The 21,388-nt window shown below is 40.5% G+C and overlaps 1 protein-coding gene across 2 annotated transcripts in view; it reads left to right on the top strand.

The window, feature by feature from the left end:
- Positions 1-21,388, top strand: part of WDR33 (WD repeat domain 33) — a 53,021-nt gene that overhangs the window by 28,864 nt on the left and 2,769 nt on the right. For both annotated transcript variants that reach the window (XM_081912513.1, XM_081912512.1), the window contains exons 8-18: positions 7,600-7,726; positions 8,126-8,280; positions 9,064-9,142; positions 10,272-10,382; positions 12,360-12,454; positions 13,558-13,644; positions 14,017-14,156; positions 14,435-14,587; positions 15,478-16,470; positions 18,542-18,644; positions 19,604-20,072. In XM_081912513.1, the coding sequence (XP_081768639.1) occupies positions 7,600-7,726; positions 8,126-8,280; positions 9,064-9,142; positions 10,272-10,382; positions 12,360-12,454; positions 13,558-13,644; positions 14,017-14,156; positions 14,435-14,587; positions 15,478-16,470; positions 18,542-18,644; positions 19,604-20,072 (2,512 nt within the window). The remainder of the gene's footprint in view (positions 1-7,599; positions 7,727-8,125; positions 8,281-9,063; positions 9,143-10,271; positions 10,383-12,359; positions 12,455-13,557; positions 13,645-14,016; positions 14,157-14,434; positions 14,588-15,477; positions 16,471-18,541; positions 18,645-19,603; positions 20,073-21,388) is intronic.

Genomic DNA, 21,388 nt, shown 5'->3' with positions numbered 1-21,388 from the left:
AAAAATACCAGTTTTTCCTCAGCAATTAGACTGACAGAAAACACCCATGTCTCTAGGTTCTGTGAACCTGAATGCTCAAATGGAGCCAAAACACTGGCAGTGCTGGGAATCCTGATACCCTCCCATGTCACAAAGCCTGCCCATTGACATATGTGCAGTCTTACCTGTATCCAGTCTTCAACCTTACCCAGATAGTTGGAGCGCACAGAGACTGTTCAACCCAAAACAAATGAAAAGGGGAGGTGGGAAAGCTGAATCTGATTAGCATCCTAATGACGTCCAGTGCTATGCTTCCATATCATTTTATTCGGAAATATCAAATGCGTACTGAGCAGGAATGACAGCTAGAGTAGTTACTCATCAGCACTCTCCACTTCCTGCTAAGAACAAACCAAATATATTGTTTTTCTATTATGGTTTCTATGAGTTATCTCCCCTAAAAAGAGCAATTTGCTCGAAATGCATTGGGAACTGGAATTGTTCCAGCAAACCTCTGTATACTTATAGGTGTTCATAGCTATTCGCCAAGTATAGCAATGCTTCCATTTTGCTCTCATCCTACATATTCACAGAGCTGCATGCGTGCAGGCAGAATTTAACTGCATTTAAATTCTCATTTTTTTCAGGTGACTTCCCACATGATGGTTGTAGCATACGGTTAAATAAAGGAGAATAGTGATCTAGTTCAACAACATTTACAAATTTCAACTATATGGTTCACAACATTTAGTGATTTTTAATTTGGATAGATGAGATCCATTTACTTTTGTGAGTGTCCTGTTTCAAAATGAACTTCAAAGAGTTATTTTAAAACTTGCAGTAAATGTCAAGTGTGTATGAATAGTACTCTGTTTGGAATTTTTTTCTCAGTGGTAGTTATAATGACCACAAAGGACTGCCATCTCATTAAAGAAATCTTAGTTGCTTTAAATTTGCTTATGAGTAAACAGTCATTCTGAAGAAAAATCCTGCTTACTATGTTCTAGATACTGTGTATTCACAGTATAGGAAGGAAGGGAGAATATCTCTTTTAAGACAGTCATTGATAGCCATGTTTTTGTACATCCTTGTGTGAAAAAGAAATATTTGGGTGCTCCAGATAATTTGATTAACCCAACTAGTTGGAAAAACACTGCAGTCTTGGCATATTTGACATACTAGGGCCAATAAAATTAGAATTTATGTGGAGAAAAAATATATTTTAAACATCAACATAAAAATCAAAGCTGTCCCTAGAAATACAGGAAGCAGTCTTATACCAGGTTATGTTATTTGTCCAATAAGTCCAGTATTATATACACTGACTGGCCATGGCTCTGTATGGTCTCAAGAAGAAGTCCTTCCCATCAGCTGCTACCTGATCCTTCTTGCTAGAGATACCAGGGGTCGAACCTGAAACTTTCACCCTGCAAAGCTGAATGGTGTGTATGTACATACAATACATTTAAAGCATGTAACTGCCTCAAAACGATCCTGGGAACTGCAGTTTGTTAAGGGAGCTGGATATTGTAGTTCTTTAAGTGGGAACTACAGTTCCCAGGATTCTTTGAGGGAAGCCATGTACTGTAAACATAGAGTATCTACCCAGCCATAGTGTTTATTTTTTCTTCTGTTTGTCACCACCCAGTGACCCAGAACGCGGAGGTGCTACCCAGTTACAGACATTGTAACCTGTGAAACACTCACCCTTTTTTATTTCTCTTGCCCCCCTTCCCAGTCTCTGCTGGTTTATTGGGGGGTATTATTAAATAATTATTAAATATAATTAAAGAAGCATGGATTGGGGAAAACAGACTAAACACTGAGGAATGCATTCTATATGATAGTTCCTGGTGATGAGTAATACACTTTTCTTTTTCCAAGTGCTTCTATTGAATCTTCTTTAGAATTTCAGAGGAATGTTGAGTCAAACTGTTCCCACTCAGTTGCTAGGTTTCTGGAGTATAGGATATCCAGAGGTATTTTTGGAGGGGCGTACCTCGGAATGAAAGAATATTTTCAGGTTTGACTTTTTTGGCTTATGATGACAACACCGTGCTAGACATTGTAATGGAAACCCTGAATTCTAGTCATTCTGCTAGGACATTTTCACATACTTACAAGTATTTTGTCATAAGGGAACTTTTTGCTAGCCACCAAGATCAAAACAACAAACCAAGGTAACATGAGGGTGAGAGCAAGTTTTCAAGTCTGCTCTGTTAAACTACTTTATTTTTTATTTTAATATTTTCCTTCCTACTCTGCTTTGCAGCCAAGATTAACTTACAATCATTCAAATCTATCTTAAGGGTACTATGTCTCTTTGGGTTATTGGCAATTTAGTATATGTGCTGCCGAAGTGAGCACAGGTTATTGGCAGTCAATAGGTTTCAGGCTCATTTTTCAAGATGGGAGAGGGTAGAAGGAGCTACAGGTAGATTCAGGGGCTGGCTGATGATAAAGACAATAATAGCCCACAGAAGCAATCATTCCATTCATCTGCAGTCCTTTTACATATAAATATATTTGTTTTTATCTCGATGTATTCTGTTTCCATGCTTAGGCTATTCTAGAGCTTAGTTAAAAGGGCAGCAGCTGACTTCTGCAAATATTTTCACACCCTCAGAAACCCCTTCCCTTCTTGGTCATTTAGAGGGGTCATGAAGAGACAAAAAAAAGTCATGAGAGAAATCAGGCATACTCATACTCTCACTGCATAGCCAGTCAGGTTTAGTAAAAGGGCCATACCATTTTGGATAAAAAATGCCCTCACATTGCCCTCCTTATAAATTATGGGGAGTGGGGGAGAGGAAACATGTGAGTATGTTGTCTGGTCAAGTGATGCTCCATGTCCTGCCACATTACACTGCAGTGGTTTCATTGCACGCTAGCACAGCCCAACAATACAATAGTGTCACTCAAGACTATGCCTTGATAGTGGCATAGTCTACATTTTCCCTCTTGCTCTATTCATAGTGCAAGGGCTTTTTTTGCCATTAGCGACATTACCGTGTAGCCATATTTGATGGATTTTTGTGACATCACATTCACTATGTGGTCCCTGATTGGTTGGGATCCTATAGCTCCTGAACCTTTGGGGTATCCCAACAGTGTAGTGGAGCACACCTCCTATAACTCTACTGGACTGTCCTTGGGTACACTAACTACAGTGGTGGAGCCACTTTGTCCAGGTAGTGCCTGTGGCTCAAGTCCCAGAATCCCAGGGTCTGGCTCCACTGGCTCAACAGTCACAGGTTTTGTTCCCTCAATACCTCTGCAGTTATTCAGAAAAGAACTAAAAAACCCAGTGAAAATGGAACTGAAGCAGCTTGAGTTTGGAATGCAAACGGGTGCCGAGAAGTCAATACCAAAATAGGAGAAGTGGGGATTGGAAATCACTTTACCCCTAAAAATCACACTTTTTATTTCATAAATTTTGGGAGTAAAAATTCTACATGGCCCCAATTTCTTTGGAAGTTATGTGCACGCACAGTCAATAAGATGCTGGGGACGTTTAGGGTACAAATTGCATTTTTTCAGAATTGATGGAAATTTGCCACCAACATTAATAGATAGGATTTGTACCAAACTATTCTTTATAATATTGGGATCTTTTAACACATTTTGTAATGGTTCTTTGATTTTCCTTTCGGTTCACTGAATATATTTAATTGAGGAGTTGGGGTCTAGTATATTAGGACACATGGCAACCCAGCCTTTTTGCTTCAGTGTTGGGGGCAGCTGCTAAAACAGATTTCCACTGCAGCAGCTCAAACAGCATCCTCTTACTTGGTGTAAAACTACCTATCAAGCTCCCAGGTCTTTTTAAAGAGCTAATTTATGCCAGAAGTAGCAATGACATCCCCATCTCATCTCATTCTGGAAATACCTGCTTATGGTGCTTATGGTGCCACCTTAAGGGGCACGGATAACTCAGTTCTGGAGCAGGGGACTAAGGCAATACCTCTGTTTTGTTAAAAAAAAAAAAACCAACTGGAGAAACAGTCATCCTACATTGTACTGAATGCATTGTCAGGTGTAGAATTAATTTTATTTAATGTTCTGTGACTTGATTCTCCAAATCCTTTGTATAATTACTCTCACAGTACTATTTTGAGGTAGATCTTTGCAAAAAGCATACATTCCTAATTATAATAGGAAGAGACCAGTGAGACCTACAATAAAATGCTGCAGTGTAGAGTGCATTTGTTTGGGGTTCCAGCCATTCCGCCCCATTCCTCTTGCACCCTCAGCAGTGAATCAACATTCCATAGTATTAAACCATTCCTCATTGGACTGTTTTGGGCACACCTCCTTGAGACTTTTTTCCTAAATATTTTGTGGTGCTTATGCAAACCTTGGAGTTCCCCAGAGCCTGTTCTTGTGCCTGGATGGTAAGTGTTGTTTTAGCTATATAAGCGGCATTGCTTACAGTCGTCAGGAAACAGAGGGAACCAGCCGTCCTCATAGCCTGAATATTGAAAACAGAAGGAATGAAGTAAACATGTTACCATGTTTTATTCCCTTGTTTCATATACCATGTGTCATAAATGTTCTCCTTCAGGCAACATGTATATCTCTTGTTCATGTGACTAACAGTAGATTGTGTGTTCGCCTGCTCACTCTTACAACAGCAGCCTGAAGTTCCATTCCCAAAACACGGGGGAATTTGTGACATGTAGAGTTATAAAAAGGCAGCTCATGATACATTGAACAGCACATGTACATGTGTAAGAAACTTGGTTTGATTTCAGACTTTGCTAAACCAGGGAAGGACAGTCAACAAAAAAGCAGAGAAATGTTCTGCATGAATTAATGTTGTGCAAAAGTGAAAACAAAATATAGTGTGGTTTAATTCTAAAGATTCTAAACATGCTAAAGAGAATGCTGTTCCTGTATTTGCAAGAAGCTACAAACCTTATCTTAGGCACTCAGAGCTGGCAAGTGGTCATTTCGTTGCACTGGGAGCTAAAAGACTTGTGCTCAGGTTCTGCACACTTGCCACTATCAAAACTGCATTTGAAATATCAGACATTATTGACTATCAACATATTAACCTATTAATATGTCTCTTGCAGACATGTATCTCAAACTTTCTCTCCCAAGCCACTTGAATCAGAAAAGACCATGAGTTGTTAGGGATTCTTTATTTTTGATTTCTGCATTGCAGGGGGTTAGACTAGATGACCCTTGAGATCCCTTCCAACTCTACAATTCTATGATAAAGGATGGTCCTGAAATTCCGCTAACTACTACTATTTAATAATTATTACCACTTTAATTACTGTTCACAGTTAACTGGGATACAGGGCCTGTTTTGAGTTTGTAGGTTAATTATTCCTTGTCTGTGTCACGCTTTAGTTTAATTACTGATAAATCATAAGATAACACATTTTCCACTGACTTGTAAACTTTTATTGTGAAAATACAAAATTGTTCATAATTTTAATCTGCGTATTTCCCATATAAAAAAACCTGCAAAAAATTAAAAGTAACCATGAAGCTTATTCTTTATTTTAAGTTTGAGACATAAAGACCGTATTTAAAGTGAAAAATATGGTCCCTGCTTTGCCAGCATCGCTTAAAACAGGGATGGTGAGTTTGTGCCCCACCAGGGGTTGTTGGAAATTATGTTTGGAGGATTCTTCTGTCAGAGTAAGCCATTTCCCTGTGTGTTGTGCTGGGGGGTTCTCTTGACCATAAGAGTGAATTAGTTCTTTCTGGCCCTATGGATCCAAAGAGTTACTTTAGGTGCACCCAAGGCTGCATAATGGACCCCCCCCCCCATTTTTCTTTAGTGGCAGACTCTATGTCATATCACAAGCAGTTTTGAAAAATTCCGTCACTTTCAAAAATGATTTCCTTGCTTTTGGGGGGAGGAGGCTGATGGATTCAAACGATGAAGCCCATAATATAAAGAATCAGATATTGATTTTTTTCTTCTTTGTCCTGTCTGGGTAGGTAAAGTGATCTCAACCTATGGATGTTTTCTGAACAGTTGTTTAGATCTCTAAGATCAATTAACAGTTGTTGTGGTTCTACCGCAATAATTCATCATTAACCAGTTAATGTTCTCCAAGAATCTAAGAACAGTCACCACTGTAATACCTCAGGGTTGTAGATTTGATCTGGTGAGCACACAAACCATTGCATTGCTTATGTGAGTGTGTCCAGGGGGCACTTCCTGGATTCACTTCCTGGCTTTCGCTATAAAAGTAGATCTGAGAGTGGAAGCAAGACCCAGTTTGCATGCAGGTATTGCAGTGCTGTGGCCCATGGAGTGCTGCTTATAATCCATGCAAGCAAGAGCTTTCGAAATTTGCACCTGTGCGGGCTGCTGTGGGCCATCAGACTAGTGCACCATCTGTACAATGAATTGAAACCTTTCCAGTCGCCACTGCCTGGCTTGTTGATGGCATACCAGCGCTAGCTTTGAACTTTAGTGCATACTGCTTTGAATATAATTCTCTGTTTGTGCATGTTTGTGTGGTTTGGTTAACGCGCAAAGAACTTCATTTCTGCATCTGGGTTTTTGTTTTGCCTGTGGTAAAGGAACTATGAAGTACCTGCACACTCCTTGTTCACATTAAACCATAGTGTATCGTAAAAAAAGAATAGAAAACCTAACAGTTTAACGTGATGTGGAAACTGGTTCAAAGTAGGGAAAACAGATAGCAAAGAAAATAATAAAGATCAACTTCCTGCGTTTATATCTGTGGTCTGCTTAGATGATCCAGTGACCTAACCTTTTGGTATTGTTTGAAAGTTCAAAAAAAAGGATGTTACCAATGAATAAATATTGATCTGATAAGAAAAGTTTTTAGGGTTTTTTGTGGGGTGCAAGTGGGGAGTCTAGAACAAACACTAGTTGTAAAATTATTCATAATTTTGCATGGAATTCATTCCTCTTCAGTAAATAAATAGATTGTTTTGTGTATACTTTGATAGCTGTCCAAAAAAGAGCAAAACAAATATTAAAATGAAAGAGAGCTTATTAATTTTGGCAGCTGTAGATTGAGTCATAGCACAATATTATGAAATGTTTGGTTTTAAAGTAACTTTAAAATAATCTCTAATGTCCATGTCACTTAATTGAATCATTTATTGCCTGTTACCATTAGAATACTGTAATGTATTTCACGGATGGGGAAACTGTGGGCCTCCAGATATTGCTAGATTACAATTCCCATCTCCCTGAATGTTGGCCGTGCTAGCAGGGACTGATGGGAGTTTGAATCCAACAGCAGCTAGAAGGGTCATTCCTGATTTATATGCATTATTGAAACCGATATATGAACAAATGTTATTCATGTTTAGATTCCAATAAGGAATCTAGACAAAGTTCATGTTAATACATCTTCCTGCTCCAAACTAGTTTTTGAACATCTATTGAAAGGTAATCACATATTTAATATAGTACAGCATGGACTGTATCCAAAACAATTTTGTATAACTTTGAAATCCTTGAAGGAAAACGAGCTGTCTTTTAGGGCAATAAAGACAAATCAAGATGTAACCTGTCCAAACAATTATGTCATTTCATAGTTGGGATAGATTGTTTCATTATTTAATTTTCTGTGTGAAGTCTCTTCAACAACAGTACCTTTGTATTTTCAACAGGCCATGGTGCTGATGTCAAGTGTGTTGACTGGCATCCGACAAAAGGTTTGGTGGTTTCTGGAAGCAAAGATAGTCAGCAGCCAATCAAGTTCTGGGATCCAAAGACTGGCCAGAGCCTTGCTACACTGTAAGTGCAAATGCAGTTGGTGCCTGGGCTCTTGTTGCCAAAAATTTCTGGGCTTTCAGCCTGTATAGATTTATTGAGTACTTGTTTAGAATATTATTGCTCAGTGCATTTGGAATAATGTGTGAGATGGCTGCAAAAAGTGTTGAAACAGCAATTGAAACAAGGGTTTAGCACAGTTTCACTGAGAAAATGCCAACGTGTTTAGATCTGTTTTATTTTTTATTCATTATGATGGGGTCAGGGGACACATTAGAAGTTTCAAAAAATTATGCATGCTGTGGAGAAAGTGGATAGAATACTTTTTACTATCTGAACGGTTTTGAAGACAAACAGTGGGTTGCTTTAATTGCTCATTTCTTTAAATTATGCACAGTTTATTCTTTTTATGATATATTCCAGTCATGCTCATAAGAACACTGTGATGGAAGTCAAATTGAACCTAAATGGCAACTGGCTACTTACAGCATCTCGTGATCACCTCTGCAAACTCTTTGATATTCGAAATCTGAAAGAAGAGCTTCAGGTCTTCAGAGGTCATAAGAAGGAGGCAACAGGTTAAATATTACTTTTGTGTCAGTTGTTTCTGAACTTGGTGGTTGGATATTCAAAACCCTTGAAAGTAACTATTCAAAGTCTGCATTATATCACGCCAGTTTCTATATCTGTAGTTGATAGGAAAGATAGCTAATACCATTGCTCAAATCAAGCATGCCCAAATCTTCTAGATCCTTAATCCGTTTAGAAAGCTTATAGCTTCTCCCTCTCTACAACGTTTTCCTTCTCCTAATCTGTCTGCTACTGTCTGCTACGTTTGAAGCTATTGATCACACTATCCCTCTTGATGTTAACTCTTCAGAGCACTCCTGTCTTTCTAGCAGCACCTTTTGTCCCTGCTGACAATTCAGTCTCCACCTCCCATATTACCCATTTTCCTACCCATTGGCTCTGCCATGCTGTGTGTGAACTTCAAGTTTGTGTATTTATTTCTCCATACCATATCTATTCTCTTGTATCTCCTCTCTTCCAACATCCTACTTGTTTTTGCTTTATTCTCTGCTTCCCACCAGTGAGCCTTTTGGCAAGCTGTTACTTAAGTAGCCTTCTCTTCATTCATTAAAGGAGGTGCCCCTCCACAGGTCCTCCCATGAGAACTCCAAAGGCTACTCTGAACTTTCAGTCTCTTTTCCTGCCCCTCCACTGATGCCTGTTGTCCACTGCTCATCGCTGCACTGTAATCCATCCTCTCTCATCTAGTCAGATCCTACGTTACTTCTGTTCTAGTACACCATTGGAAAAATGTAAATAAGTAGTATTAATTGTGAATTTCTTCATTGCAGCTGTGGCCTGGCATCCTGTTCATGAAGGGTTCTTTGCCAGTGGAGGGTCCGATGGCTCATTACTGTTCTGGCATGTTGGGTAGGAACCTCTGATGAGAAATTACAACTGAGAAGCCATCCATAATTTAATATTGTCTTTTGATACTATAGAATTATCCTTGTGATGATTTGTGAATGTCTCCATCCTGAGCTGAAGGGCTTTACTTTAAGAAAACTAAGTAAAATATTTATTAATCCAGAGGTTAGGGACCCTCTGACCTGCAGACCAATATTGACCCACCAGGGGGTCCAGTTTGGCCCACAAGGCCATTTCCCCCCAACCACGTCCACCTGCTCATCAGCTGACATCACTGGTAAAATCCTGCTTTGGTTGTGCATGCCTTTTACCAGCAAAGAACAGATGCATGCGGCCAAGCCAGCAGGGTTTAGTCACAGTTAAAGCCTGCTGAGTTCAAGAGAGCCCATTTTCAGAAGTTGAAACCTGGGCAAATAGCTGGCTGAAAGCCCTTTGCGAAACCAGAGGCAAAACAGAGGTTGGGGAGTAGTGTGAAAGTACTTTGCAAAAGTGCTTTCAAGCAGCCCAGCATTCCTATTGATGCTGTTTGCAAAGGGCTCTCAGGCAAGCCACAGTGCTTCTGTTTGAACCTCCAGGTTGAGCCTCAGGCTCAAACAGGAACCCTGGGCTACTTGTAAGAACTTTTGGAAGGCACTTTCAAACCTCCCTTCATGCCTGTTGCCTCCAAGACACAAACTGGTGGCTCAGACAGGAACATTGATGTCGCCTGAGAGGCTTTTGCAAACAGCATCCCTTGGTTTCATAGCAACAGTTGATTGACTGGGGGGGGGGGGTGACTCCCCACCGCTCCCCTGATCCTTGTGGCGATAATCATTAAATATATTAATTTTCTAGTGCAAATATTTCTGCCTGAAAGAATGTGGATATGGCTTCTCTTGTTTGTCACAGCAATCTTCCTAATTAAAACAGCAGTCAAAATAAGTGTGTGTGTGTGTACACACACACGTGCACACACATACAACCTCTTCTAAGTTTTCACATAAATAATAACTTCTGAACAAACAAATGCAGGTAAACGTTAAACATTAAACAAAATAAGTTTCATTGAAAACGTTGTATTTAAAAAGAAAAGAAAATAGGCCTTGATGCATCCTTGTTCATCCATTTAAACACTATTTTTGTATTATTTCAGGGTGGAGAAGGAAGTGGGAGGTATGGAAATGGCCCATGAAGGAATGATTTGGAGTTTAGCTTGGCATCCTCTAGGACACATTCTGTGCTCAGGATCAAATGATCACACCAGGTATTTTTATTTAAATATTTTGCTTTGCACTCATTTGAGCTCAGTAACATTTTGTTTTTCATTGCTTCACTTACATTTCTTTGTCGTCATCATGCATTTGTTTGTACCCACACGAACATATCCTGCCAAGAAGCTTCAAAAGAAAAATTGTAGTTTACTTATGCAGTGGAAGAATAAAATACTAAGAGTGTTGTCAGAAACTAGCACTCATTAGCTTTTAATATAGTACATTCCACTTACACATTCATACTAATGCAATCAGCTGTTATTTGTGGTACTTTACCTTTCATCATGATTAAAAAGAATACACTGTGAAACGAAATGAAATCAAATGTGATCATTCAGCAAGCTGGAAGATTTAACTAGTGAAAGAGATGGGGTGAAATATAGTACATTAAACATAGAAAAGCTGCAGGAGATGATTGTCTTGCCAAAGGCAAGGTGGTTTTTTTAAGATAGATTCAGAAGCAATACAAAATACAGAAGAAGATTACAGATTTTATTCTTTGACAACAAGCAATGTATACATACCAAGCAAGCACTTCCCTCTGCCCTTGGAAGCCCTCAAGAAGTGGCAAAGTGACTTCCCCAGGTAGCCTCAGTTTGCACGACGCAGGATCAGTCCCTGCACGAGCTTCAAAAAAACTCTGCCCAAACAGTCTGGTTTTATAGGTAGCCTGTGGCTTCCAAGACTGACTACGTGCAGATCATCCATTAGCCATCTCCTCCCAGTGCCTCACTTTCTCAAAACAATGTCCAACATCAAAGAAGGTACCCAGCACTATCCTCCGAATTGATTAAGGCAGCTGTGTGGGGGACTTCACCTCCTCCCAACATTCTCAGGACATTAAAGACTGTTCTCACACCATCAAAATACTTAACAAGAGCGGGGGAGGGGGCAGGAAGAGTAACCGTGTCAGATCACTAACTCCTTGATACATTTTTGTCTTCCGGATGCATTTCCCATACAATGATTTGACTGTTTTGAGAGTTTAAAAAAGACAAATTTATTGTATCATTACCACTGATACTTTGTGCCCCTTCTTATCAAGGTGAAAAGGACTACAGAATGGCCATTGTGCTCAAACAGTTATACACACCAGGGCAGATATTCAACAGCACAGTTCCCTTAGCATGGGGAGTTCCATTTGTTTAATGGAAGTTTCCATCCCCCACCCCCACCCCGCATCTGCTCCCGAGGATTGGGAGAACCCCAAGAACAGATTTGGAGGGGGGGCACAAAGCGAGATGAGGGAAAGAAAATTATGATGTGCAATAAGAACTCCTTGTACTAATAGGACTACTTCACTGGATAGCAGCCCAGATGTAACACATTATTGAACTAGATTATTTCTTTTGGCATGGGTATTGCTGAACGTAATGAAAGAGTAACTTGTAAGTCTGCTTTATTATAGTTTATTATTGTTTTTATCTCTTTTGATTGCTCTGATAGTATTCATACTTAAAGGGTGAAGTGTAATTTTTTAATATATACATTTTCAAGATATAGCAGAGTTCTGTACAACCCTGTTGGCACCCAATAATATGTGAAACAAACCTATTGGTTAAGTACAAGTTTACACCATTGTAAGATGTTACACAAATTGTATTATTAGTCTGGTTTTGGCTGGTAATAGTTTTCTACTGTGGCTGTTGATGCAGAACAGATTTCCCTTTTCTGCCTTAGAAGCAACTTTAGAAGCTTATTTAGGTTTCTTGGAACTATGTGCACAGCAAGGAGTGGGTACTATACCTCTACTCTCTACTACTGGCAGATGGTGAGGGACCACCCAATTCAGTAGCCATCACAACTTGAAGTGGTCCAGTAGAAAACAAGAAGAAGCTAATACACATTTAAAATAACTTTTTAAAATAAAACTTCAGAGTTAGAGGATGTTAAGAGTTACTGGCTCTGAGTAATGAAGGCTTAACTTATAAATCAACAGAGGATACTATCTCTTAGTTTTATTTTAACAGCAAATTCTGGACCCGGAATCGTCCTGGAGATAAAATGCGAGATCGTTATAATCTGAACTTGCTTCCAGGAATGTCAGAGGATGGAGTTGAATATGGTATATTTATTTGTTACACTTACATTTCGTCTTTCTTCGAAGGAATTCGTGGTGTCATACATGTCCTCCTCCCCTTTTTTACCTTCTCAACAATCCTGTGAGACAAGTTAGGCTGTGAAGTGGTGACTGGCCGAAGGTCACCTGGTGAGCTACATAAATGAGCAGGGATTTCAACCTGAGTCTCCCTAATTCTAGTTCAACACTAACCAATATGCCACACAGTTGCTTTCTTGGCCATTTGTACGGGAATATGAAAAGACAACAGACTCAAACTTAAGCAGTGCTTAAGGTAATCTTTAAATCGTTGTAATGTAAAAACACGTAGTTCCTGAAAACTCTTTCCCCCTTTTCCTTTGGTATTCTGTTTCTTTCAAGTGAGTTATGCATTCTAACACAACAACATAAGAACCATGGTTGTGGTCTTATTTCCAAATGTTTGTTCTCTTTTTGTCATCGCAGCACACCTAGTTGTTACCTTGTAAACACATATTTTACTCAATATTTATTTCAGCAGAAAGTTTGAAATGCTATATAGGTTACAGACTTTAAATTAGGGATGGGGATCTCAGGCCGGCGGGGGGGGGGGGGACAAATATGGCCCTCTAAGGTTTTCTTTTTGGCCCTCAGGACTCTCCCTACACCACATACCCTCCCCAGCCACACCTCATTTCCTCAAACCCTAAGATCCTGTGAGGAAGGGTGGTGTATAATAAATTTGATAAGTAAATAAAAATAAAAAGTCCCACCCTCAGATTGCAACCTACTAGAGTCCTTTTACCTGGCTTGATTCTGTCCTTAAACTCTGCTAATGTATTTTGCTTGGCTGAGTGTGGTTTAAAAGAGGATATTGAAATTAACCTACTGTATAAAGGTAAAGTTTACATATTTTATGCGAGCCACTTTTCACTGTGGCCTCACCCATCAAAAGCAACACTAGCTGAAAAGGGTTCTCCAACCCTGCTTTAAATCCTTGCCGGTCAGTAAAAGAGAAAATAATGAAATGGTTGATTGTAGGAAATTAAGTAATAGTGTTGAAACATCGCTGAATGGGACCTAAGAAATATCAAATATTTTGTTGATAACAGTTTACTCTCCCTTTCCAGATGACCTAGAACCCAATAGTCTTGCAGTGATTCCAGGGATGGGAATACCTGAGCAGCTGAAACTAGCCATGGAACAAGAGCAGATGGGTAAGAGAGAAATTGTGGCTGCCGTATTATGGATACTTTCCTTGGCGTAACTCCTTGAACATAGTGGGACTTGCTAATAACCAATAGCAAGAGAAATACCAATTGATAGGAAGAGAATCCCAAATAGGATTGTGTTGCTTTTCTGAAAATTTGCATGAATCATAAAGAAATGGGTTGGATCTTCTTTTCTGTTCCTTTTTGGCATCCTTTTGTGCCAAGAAAAATTTAAAATCAGCTAAAGGATTCTGCAAAAACCCCACCCCACCCCCCATCTCTGGACATGAAATTAGGTTTCCTGATGACTTTATTTATGAAGACATAAGTTGTTCATCATACTGTGTAGAAACCACTATTCAATTCTTTTCATTGAAGGGAAAGATGAGACCAGTGAAATTGAGATGACTATCCCAGGATTGGACTGGGGAATGGAGGAGGTGATGCAAAAGGACCAAAAGAAAGTACCACAAAAAAAGGTCCCCTACGCAAAACCAATCCCAGCCCAGTTTCAGCAGGTTAGTAACTTCTTTATTTATTTCCACGATCAGCACCTATTAGAATGCAAAACATCTTTATTTATTTCCACAATCAGTAACTATTAGAATGCAAAGTCCTCCTTGATGAATTCTTAAAAGGAGCAAATAGATGATTGACTTCAGCAGCTGGGCCTAAAATATAGTGCAGTTGACATAGTCTACTTTCATCAAGTCTCCAGCGTAAATGCACTTGTGGATTGATTCATCCAACAGGTTTCATTAACACTGTAACCATGCACCTTTATTATCCTATTCAGGCTTGGATGCAGAATAAAGTTCCTATTCCTTCACCAGCTGAGCCACTGAATGACCGAAAGGAAGATCTTAAACTGGAGGAAAAGAAGAAGTCACAGGCAGAGATTGAGCAAGAAATGGCAGCACTTCAGTACACCAACCCACAGCTTCTAGAGGTATGTGAAAAGTCAGGTCACTGATAATGTTTGCATAAATGCACTTACTCCCACCAAAAATTAGAGGAAACCAGTGAGGATATTGATAGGCCCTATTTGCAACATCACTGCAGCTATGGGTAACATAAACTTTTCTGGCTTAATGAATGGTCCCAAGTTACATGATGCTGTAAGTGGGTCTGCCCTTGAGTACTGCTTGCATGAGAGGCTATCTGGGAACCACATATAATCTGATCTGTGTGCAAGGATAAGAATAATGAATAAATGATTGCCACAAAACCCTCTGAAGAAAGTGGCTTTTTGTTTTGTTTTTTTGCTCCTGACCAGTGTCTAATCAAGTGGTGTATGCTGCTGAAGTAAACATTCTGTTTGAGAAGGTTATTGCCTTCTAGCTACATTCTTCATTTTGCTTTCGTTGAAAAAATAATTAAAATTAGAAATTGCCTGGTTAGTACATAATGATAAGCCATAATTTGTTTAGCCAAAGTGTGGCTTGTTTGAACATCTGAGTTCAGCCCAGAGAATAATTATGGTTTGTTTTCCAGTAACAAACTACTATCGGCAACCATGGTTTGTATTTGAGAGTCTAGCCATATTTTATCCTTGGATCGGCATTATCTCCAAACCCAGCAGTCTTGCTTAACTGTGGGTGGCCACCCCACTCCAGGCACTCGCCAAGCTACAGAGGCAACAGGCAAGAGCAGCTAGAGAATAAATCAAGCATTGGAGAAACAAGTCAAGGGATGTTTACTTTTCTGTGAGGCTTAATATTTGTTGAGCAAGCCATGGCTTAATACTAAGTGGAACAATCTACACAGAAAGTGTCCTTTGGTTTCCAATAGTTTGTCATAATTGTGTGGGTGTGTAAATTATTTTCTTCTTTTTTGCAGCAACTGAAGATTGAAAGGCTTGCACAGAAGCAAGCAGAACAAGGTCAGCAGCAGCCACCTCCAGGAGGACCTGTTCATGGACCCCAACATTTCCCAGGACAAAGTCCAATGTCTCAGGTGCCTCAAGGCTTTCAGCAAGCCCATCCACCTCAGCAGATGCCAATGAATATGCCTCAGATGGGACCACCTGGGCCACAGGGACAGTTCAGACCTCCAGGACCTCAAGGACAAATGGGACCCCAAGGTCCTCCTTTACACCAAGGAGGTGGTGGACCACAAGGATTTGTTGGGCCTCAAGGACCTCCACAAGGACTGCCAAGACCTCAAGAACTTCATGGGCATCAAGGAATGCAGAGACATCCTGGCCCTCATGGACAAATGGGCCCTCCACCTGGAGGGCCACCTGGTCCACAGACAAATTCTGGACCTCAGGGTCACTTAGGCCCACCAGGCCCACAGGCTCATTTAGGTCAACAAGGTCCACCAGCACCACAGACCCACTTAGGTCCTCAAGGGCCACCTGGGCCAAGAGGAATGCAAGGACCTCATGGAGTGCAAGGAGCTCAAGGGATACAGGGTCCTGTATCTCAAGGGCCCTTGATGGGACTTAACCCAAGAGGTATGCAGGGACCTCCAGGACCAAGGGAGAACCAGGGTCCTGGACCACAGGGGATGATGATGGGCCATCCACCTCAAGAAATGAGAGGGCCGCATGGTTTACTGGGGCATGGTCCCCAGGAGATGAGGGGTCCTCCACCTCAGGGTTCAATGATGGGACCTCCGCAAGAATTGCGTGGGCCACCAGGTGCACAAGGACAGCAGGGACCTCCGCAAGGTGCTATGGTAGGGCCTCAAGGAAACATGCAAGGGCCACCAGGGCCTCAAGGACAGCAGAACCCTTCAAGGGGGCCACATCCTTCCCAGGGCCCTCCACCCTTTCAGCAGCAGAAAACTCCCTTGCTCGGTGACGGTCCTCGGGCCCCATTCAATCAGGTATGTCTGGGAGGGATACTCTTCATGAGAAGAGGTCTGGTAGGGAAGAAATTAATACCATAATAAATTGCTGTTAATAGCATAATAAAATGATCAGGCAGGGCAGTGATTTCAGTGGTGTAAAACTCTTTTAAGAACAAAATTGTGGCTGTTGCTATAACCCTAGTGTAAATGAAATTTGATGGATTTGGGGACACATGCTGGTGTTTTTTGTTTTTTTTTGTAATCTCAGAATATGGGTGAAATCCAGCGTTGCACCAGCGAATATGACTGAATTCCCCTTCCTCCCTGCAGTCTCCCAACTGATTTATGTCAGCAGAAGTGAGATACCAAAATTGCACGTCACCTCATTATTTTCATAGTTCCAACAGACTGTTATGAAAATGGGGTTCACAGATATCTCAAGCAAGTTGAAGTACATAATGGCCAGTTTATCAGGAGATTTCAATAATTTTATATATTCACCAGATTCCCCCCCCCCCCAGGAAGCAGGTCTTATTGATGACTACAATCCAGAGTGTCATAGGGTGACACATTCCCACCTGGGCTGACAAAATTTTCAACAGCAACCGTTTTGCCTCTTTATAAGCCACGGTTGATTTTTTTCAGTATTTGATGCAGTATGAGAAGGTCTCTGATTCCTTATAGTGAACTGGAATGAAATATTTTTGTGTTATTGGGGGGGGGGGGCTGATAGAAGTGAAAAGAGAAGGAGGGGAATCTCATATATTACTCCATCTGCACTGTTATATATGAGTTGAACTACATCACCTGAGTTGTGTGAATGCTTTCTTAGGAACACTCACTCCCCCATTGGCAAATACATTTTTGTAAATTCCTAAACCTATGAGTTTGTGTATAGGGTGACAGATGCCAATGATTAAAAATAAAAAAGCTTACATACTTTTAAAAGGTATGTAGAAGAGGGAGTTCTAGCAGGGCAATTTGTTATTAAGGGCTGAGGAAAGCTGCACCAGCCCAAAACTCCTCTTCTGTACAATCACTAAAGTCAAGAAACACCCTTTTGCTCTTAGTCGGTGGTAAAGAATACAGGAATGTTTTTTGGTGGGATCTTATCCACATGGTAATTGCTAGAATAGGCTGCAATAAAACCTAAATGTTTCTTTGATTTTTACTTCATTTGTCCTACTTATCTTTTTTTGTCCAGTGTAGCCTGATTCCACAGTTCATCTTTTTTTTGTTTTGTTCTGCTCTATTAGCTGTTTCTAGCTAAAGTTATTCCAAAACTGGGAGAGAATTCCATTTTAATGTTGTTTGGATTTACCCTTAGAGCAGGCATGGAAAGCCTCCAGCCCTCAAGCCAAATTAGGCCCATCAAGAGTTCTGTGTTTTCCAAGCCATGCCAACCTGCCCCACACCTGATATTTTAGATCAGTTGGGAACTCCTAAATACAGTAGAACCAATCCCTACTGAAAGTTGCCATCAGTCAGCTGATCAGTGGTGACTTTAAACCCTGCTGCATTTTTTTTTTGGTGGCATAGTAGGAACCCAACTTACACTTACATAGGAACCTCCTTTGTAGCTGGGCTTGAGTTCAAGCAAGGTTATAAAGGAAAAATGGGTCATCTCATGTCCTGGTAACAGGTGATTGACAGATGGCCAGTCAAAATGGCTTGCAGGGGGTGGGAGAGTTCAGGACCTGGGTTGCTGGCCCCACTTCTGCCTCATAATTAGAGGATGAGAACCATATACAGTGGTACCTCGGGTTAAGTACTTAATTCGTTCCAGAGGTCCGTACTTAACCTGAAACTGTTCTTAACCTGAAGCACCACTTTAGCTAATGGGGCCTCCTGCTGCTGCCGCGCCGCCGGAGCCCGATTTCTGTTCTCATCCTGAAGCAAAGTTCTTAACCTTAAACACTATTTCTGGGTTAGCAGAGGCTGTAAACTGAAGCGTATGTAACCTGAAGCGTATGTAACCCGAGGTACCACTGTATTGCCTGTTCTACGTAGTAGACACAAGGGATTTCTGTTCTGTTCTGCTCTGCTCTGCTTTGTTCTATTCTGTTCTTTCCATGATTCATTAATTTCTAGTTTTTCTTTCTTGCAGGAAGGACAGAATCCAGGTCCTCCACCATTGATACCAGGACTGGGACAGCATGGAGGCCCAGGCCGCCATGGCCCTCACAACCAAGGACCTGGTCCTAATAAAGGTAATTAAATTTAGAACAAATGGCATAAGCTCACTATTATTGCAAAGCAAGCTTTAGCACAATTCAGTGCTTTATAGTTCTTTGGGGCTTTAATCCATAGACTAAGTCAGGCAACATGTGTCTTTATTTTCTCTCTTACGATACGCTGGGTCTGGAATTCTCTCCCCCTGTAAATATGTTCATTCTCTACCCTAATGATTTTCTGTCATAGGTGAATATTTCCTTGTTTCTTCAGGTCTGGAGCAGTGGGTGGTGCTGATTTAGGAGAAATTGTGCTCTTTGTTGGGTTATAGTATAATGTATACTGGTTTTAGGTTTATATTTTATGGTTGAAGGATTTCATTTTGTGATTTTTTTTATTGTTACATTTTAGTGGAATAGTTTAAGGTGCTCTGTGAACCTTTAAGTTGAAAATTAGGGTACAAATTTACAAAATTAAATGATTAGTAGTGGCGCCCACCCGGTGGAACGCCCTCCCATCAGATATCAAGGAAGTAAACACCTATCTGAATTTTAGAAGACATCTGACAGCAGCCCTGTTTAGGGAAGTTTTTAATGTTTGATCTTTTATTGTGTTTTTAATGTTCTGTTGGGAGCCGCCCAGAGTGGCTGGGGAAACCCAGCCAGATGGGCAGGGTATGTATGTATGTATGTATGCATGCATGCATGAATGAATGAATGAATCATTGCCTTTTGGCACAGTAGGGACCAGTGCGACAAATAGCACTCATATACTAATATATAATATACTAGTATATAATATACTAGTATATAATATAATATAATATAATATGATATGATATGATATGTGTACCATTAAAACGGGTAAAAGTTTTATAAGAATATTTTGCTGATAGTTGTAACTTCATTGTCTGCACTTACGAAGTACATTCAGTTATACCTTTTATATTATTAATATTTTGTTACAAAGCACACACACATATTTCCTTTATCTTAAGGTGATTCTCGTGGGCCGCCAAACCATCACATGGGCCCTCTCTCAGAAAGGCGGCATGACCAGAACAGTGGTGGTCCTGATCATGGCCCTGAGAGGGGCCCCTTCCGAGGTGGCCAAGATTGGGGTGATGGTAGAGAAAATAGGGGCATGCCAGACAGAAGAGGACCTCATCCAGAGTTCCATGATGACTTTGATCGACCAGATGAATTTCGTGAAGACTTCCATCCAGACAAGCGATTTGGCCATCGCTTACGTGAATTTGAGGGACGGGGAGGCCCACCCCAAGAAGAGAAGTGGAGACGAGGTGGTCCAGGCCCACCTTTCCCCCCTGACCACAGAGAATTCAATGAGGGAGATAGCAGAGGTCCAAACCGTGGACCTCCTGGGCCTTGGGAGGGACGGAGACCTTCAGACGAGAGATTTCCTCATGAGCCTGAGGATGCACGGTACCGAGGAAGAAGAGATGAAAGGTAAAAATCATACAGTTTTTATTATTCGATGATGAACAGTTATCTCTTGGTTTCATTTTAAAAGAAATGAGCCTCATTTAAGTGAATTTGTACATTTTATGAAAAAAACTTCCTGTTTGTAGGAACTCATCAAATCATTTATTAATAAAATAAAATTATGAAAATGACATTCTACAAAGTTCAGTTTTACTAAAGTGGGCACTAGGTCACAGCCAAGTGGACTTATAGAATCCAATTGCAGAGTTGGAAGGGATTCCGGGGGTCATTTAGTCAAAAACCCCTTTATTGTAGTAATCTCAACAAAAACATCCATTACAGATGGCCATCCAACCTCTGCACAAAAAACCTCTTGCACAAAAAACCAAGCTTGCTCCATCTTCCATGTGACAGCTCTTCAAATATTTGAAGATGGCTATCACCTCTCATCTCACTCTTCCCTTTTGCAGGCTAAACATACCCAATGCCCTCATAAGACTTGGTTTCCAGACCCCTGTTCATCCTTGTTGTCCTCCTCTGCACACATTGCAGCTTGTCAATATCTTTCTTAAACTGTGGTGCCCAGAACTGGACACAGTATTTCAGGTGTGGTCTGACCAAGGCAGAATAGAGTGGTAATATTACTTCCCTTTATCTGGACACTATACTTCTGTTGATGCAGCCTATAATAGTAGTAGCTTTTTTTGCTGCTGCGTCACACTGTTGACTCATGTTATGCTTGTGGTCCACCAAGACCCCTAGATCCTTTTCACTTGTACTGCTAGTAAGCCAGGTGTCCCGCACCCTATATTTGTGCATCTGGTTCTTCCTGCCTAAGTGCAGAACATTACATTTGTGCCTATTGAAATTCATTTTGTTACCTTGTGCCCAGTTCTCCAATCTGTTAAGGTCATTTTGAATTGTGATTCTGTCTTCTGTGGCATTAGCTACCTCTCCCAGTTTGGTGCCATCTGCAAAATTGATGAGTATCCCCTCAATTCCTTCATCTAAGTTGTCTATAAAGACGCTGAACAATAACGGGCCCAGGACAGAACATTGCGGCACCCCACTTGTCACTTTTTTCAGGATGATGAGGAACTATCAATGAGTACTCTTTAGGAGTGAGTAGCAAGAGGCTTGGGTATAATAATTTAATTAGGATGATTGAAAAGCCGCTTTTATAGATAATGACTTTCATACAACATAACATGTATTTAAATTTGGCTGATTAAACAACTGGAAACCAGACAGCTAACTAAATTATATTCAACTGGTTGAAAACTTTAGTTTCTGATTCCTGGCAAAGGTACAAAGTAAATAATGTTTTTTAATAATACAAT

This window comes from Podarcis melisellensis (assembly GCF_964234715.1).
Source record: "Podarcis melisellensis genome assembly, chromosome: 5".
Lineage (NCBI taxonomy): Eukaryota > Metazoa > Chordata > Lepidosauria > Squamata > Lacertidae > Podarcis > Podarcis melisellensis.
Note: the sequence above shows the minus strand (reverse complement) of the source record. Positions and strands in the feature narration are given on the sequence as shown.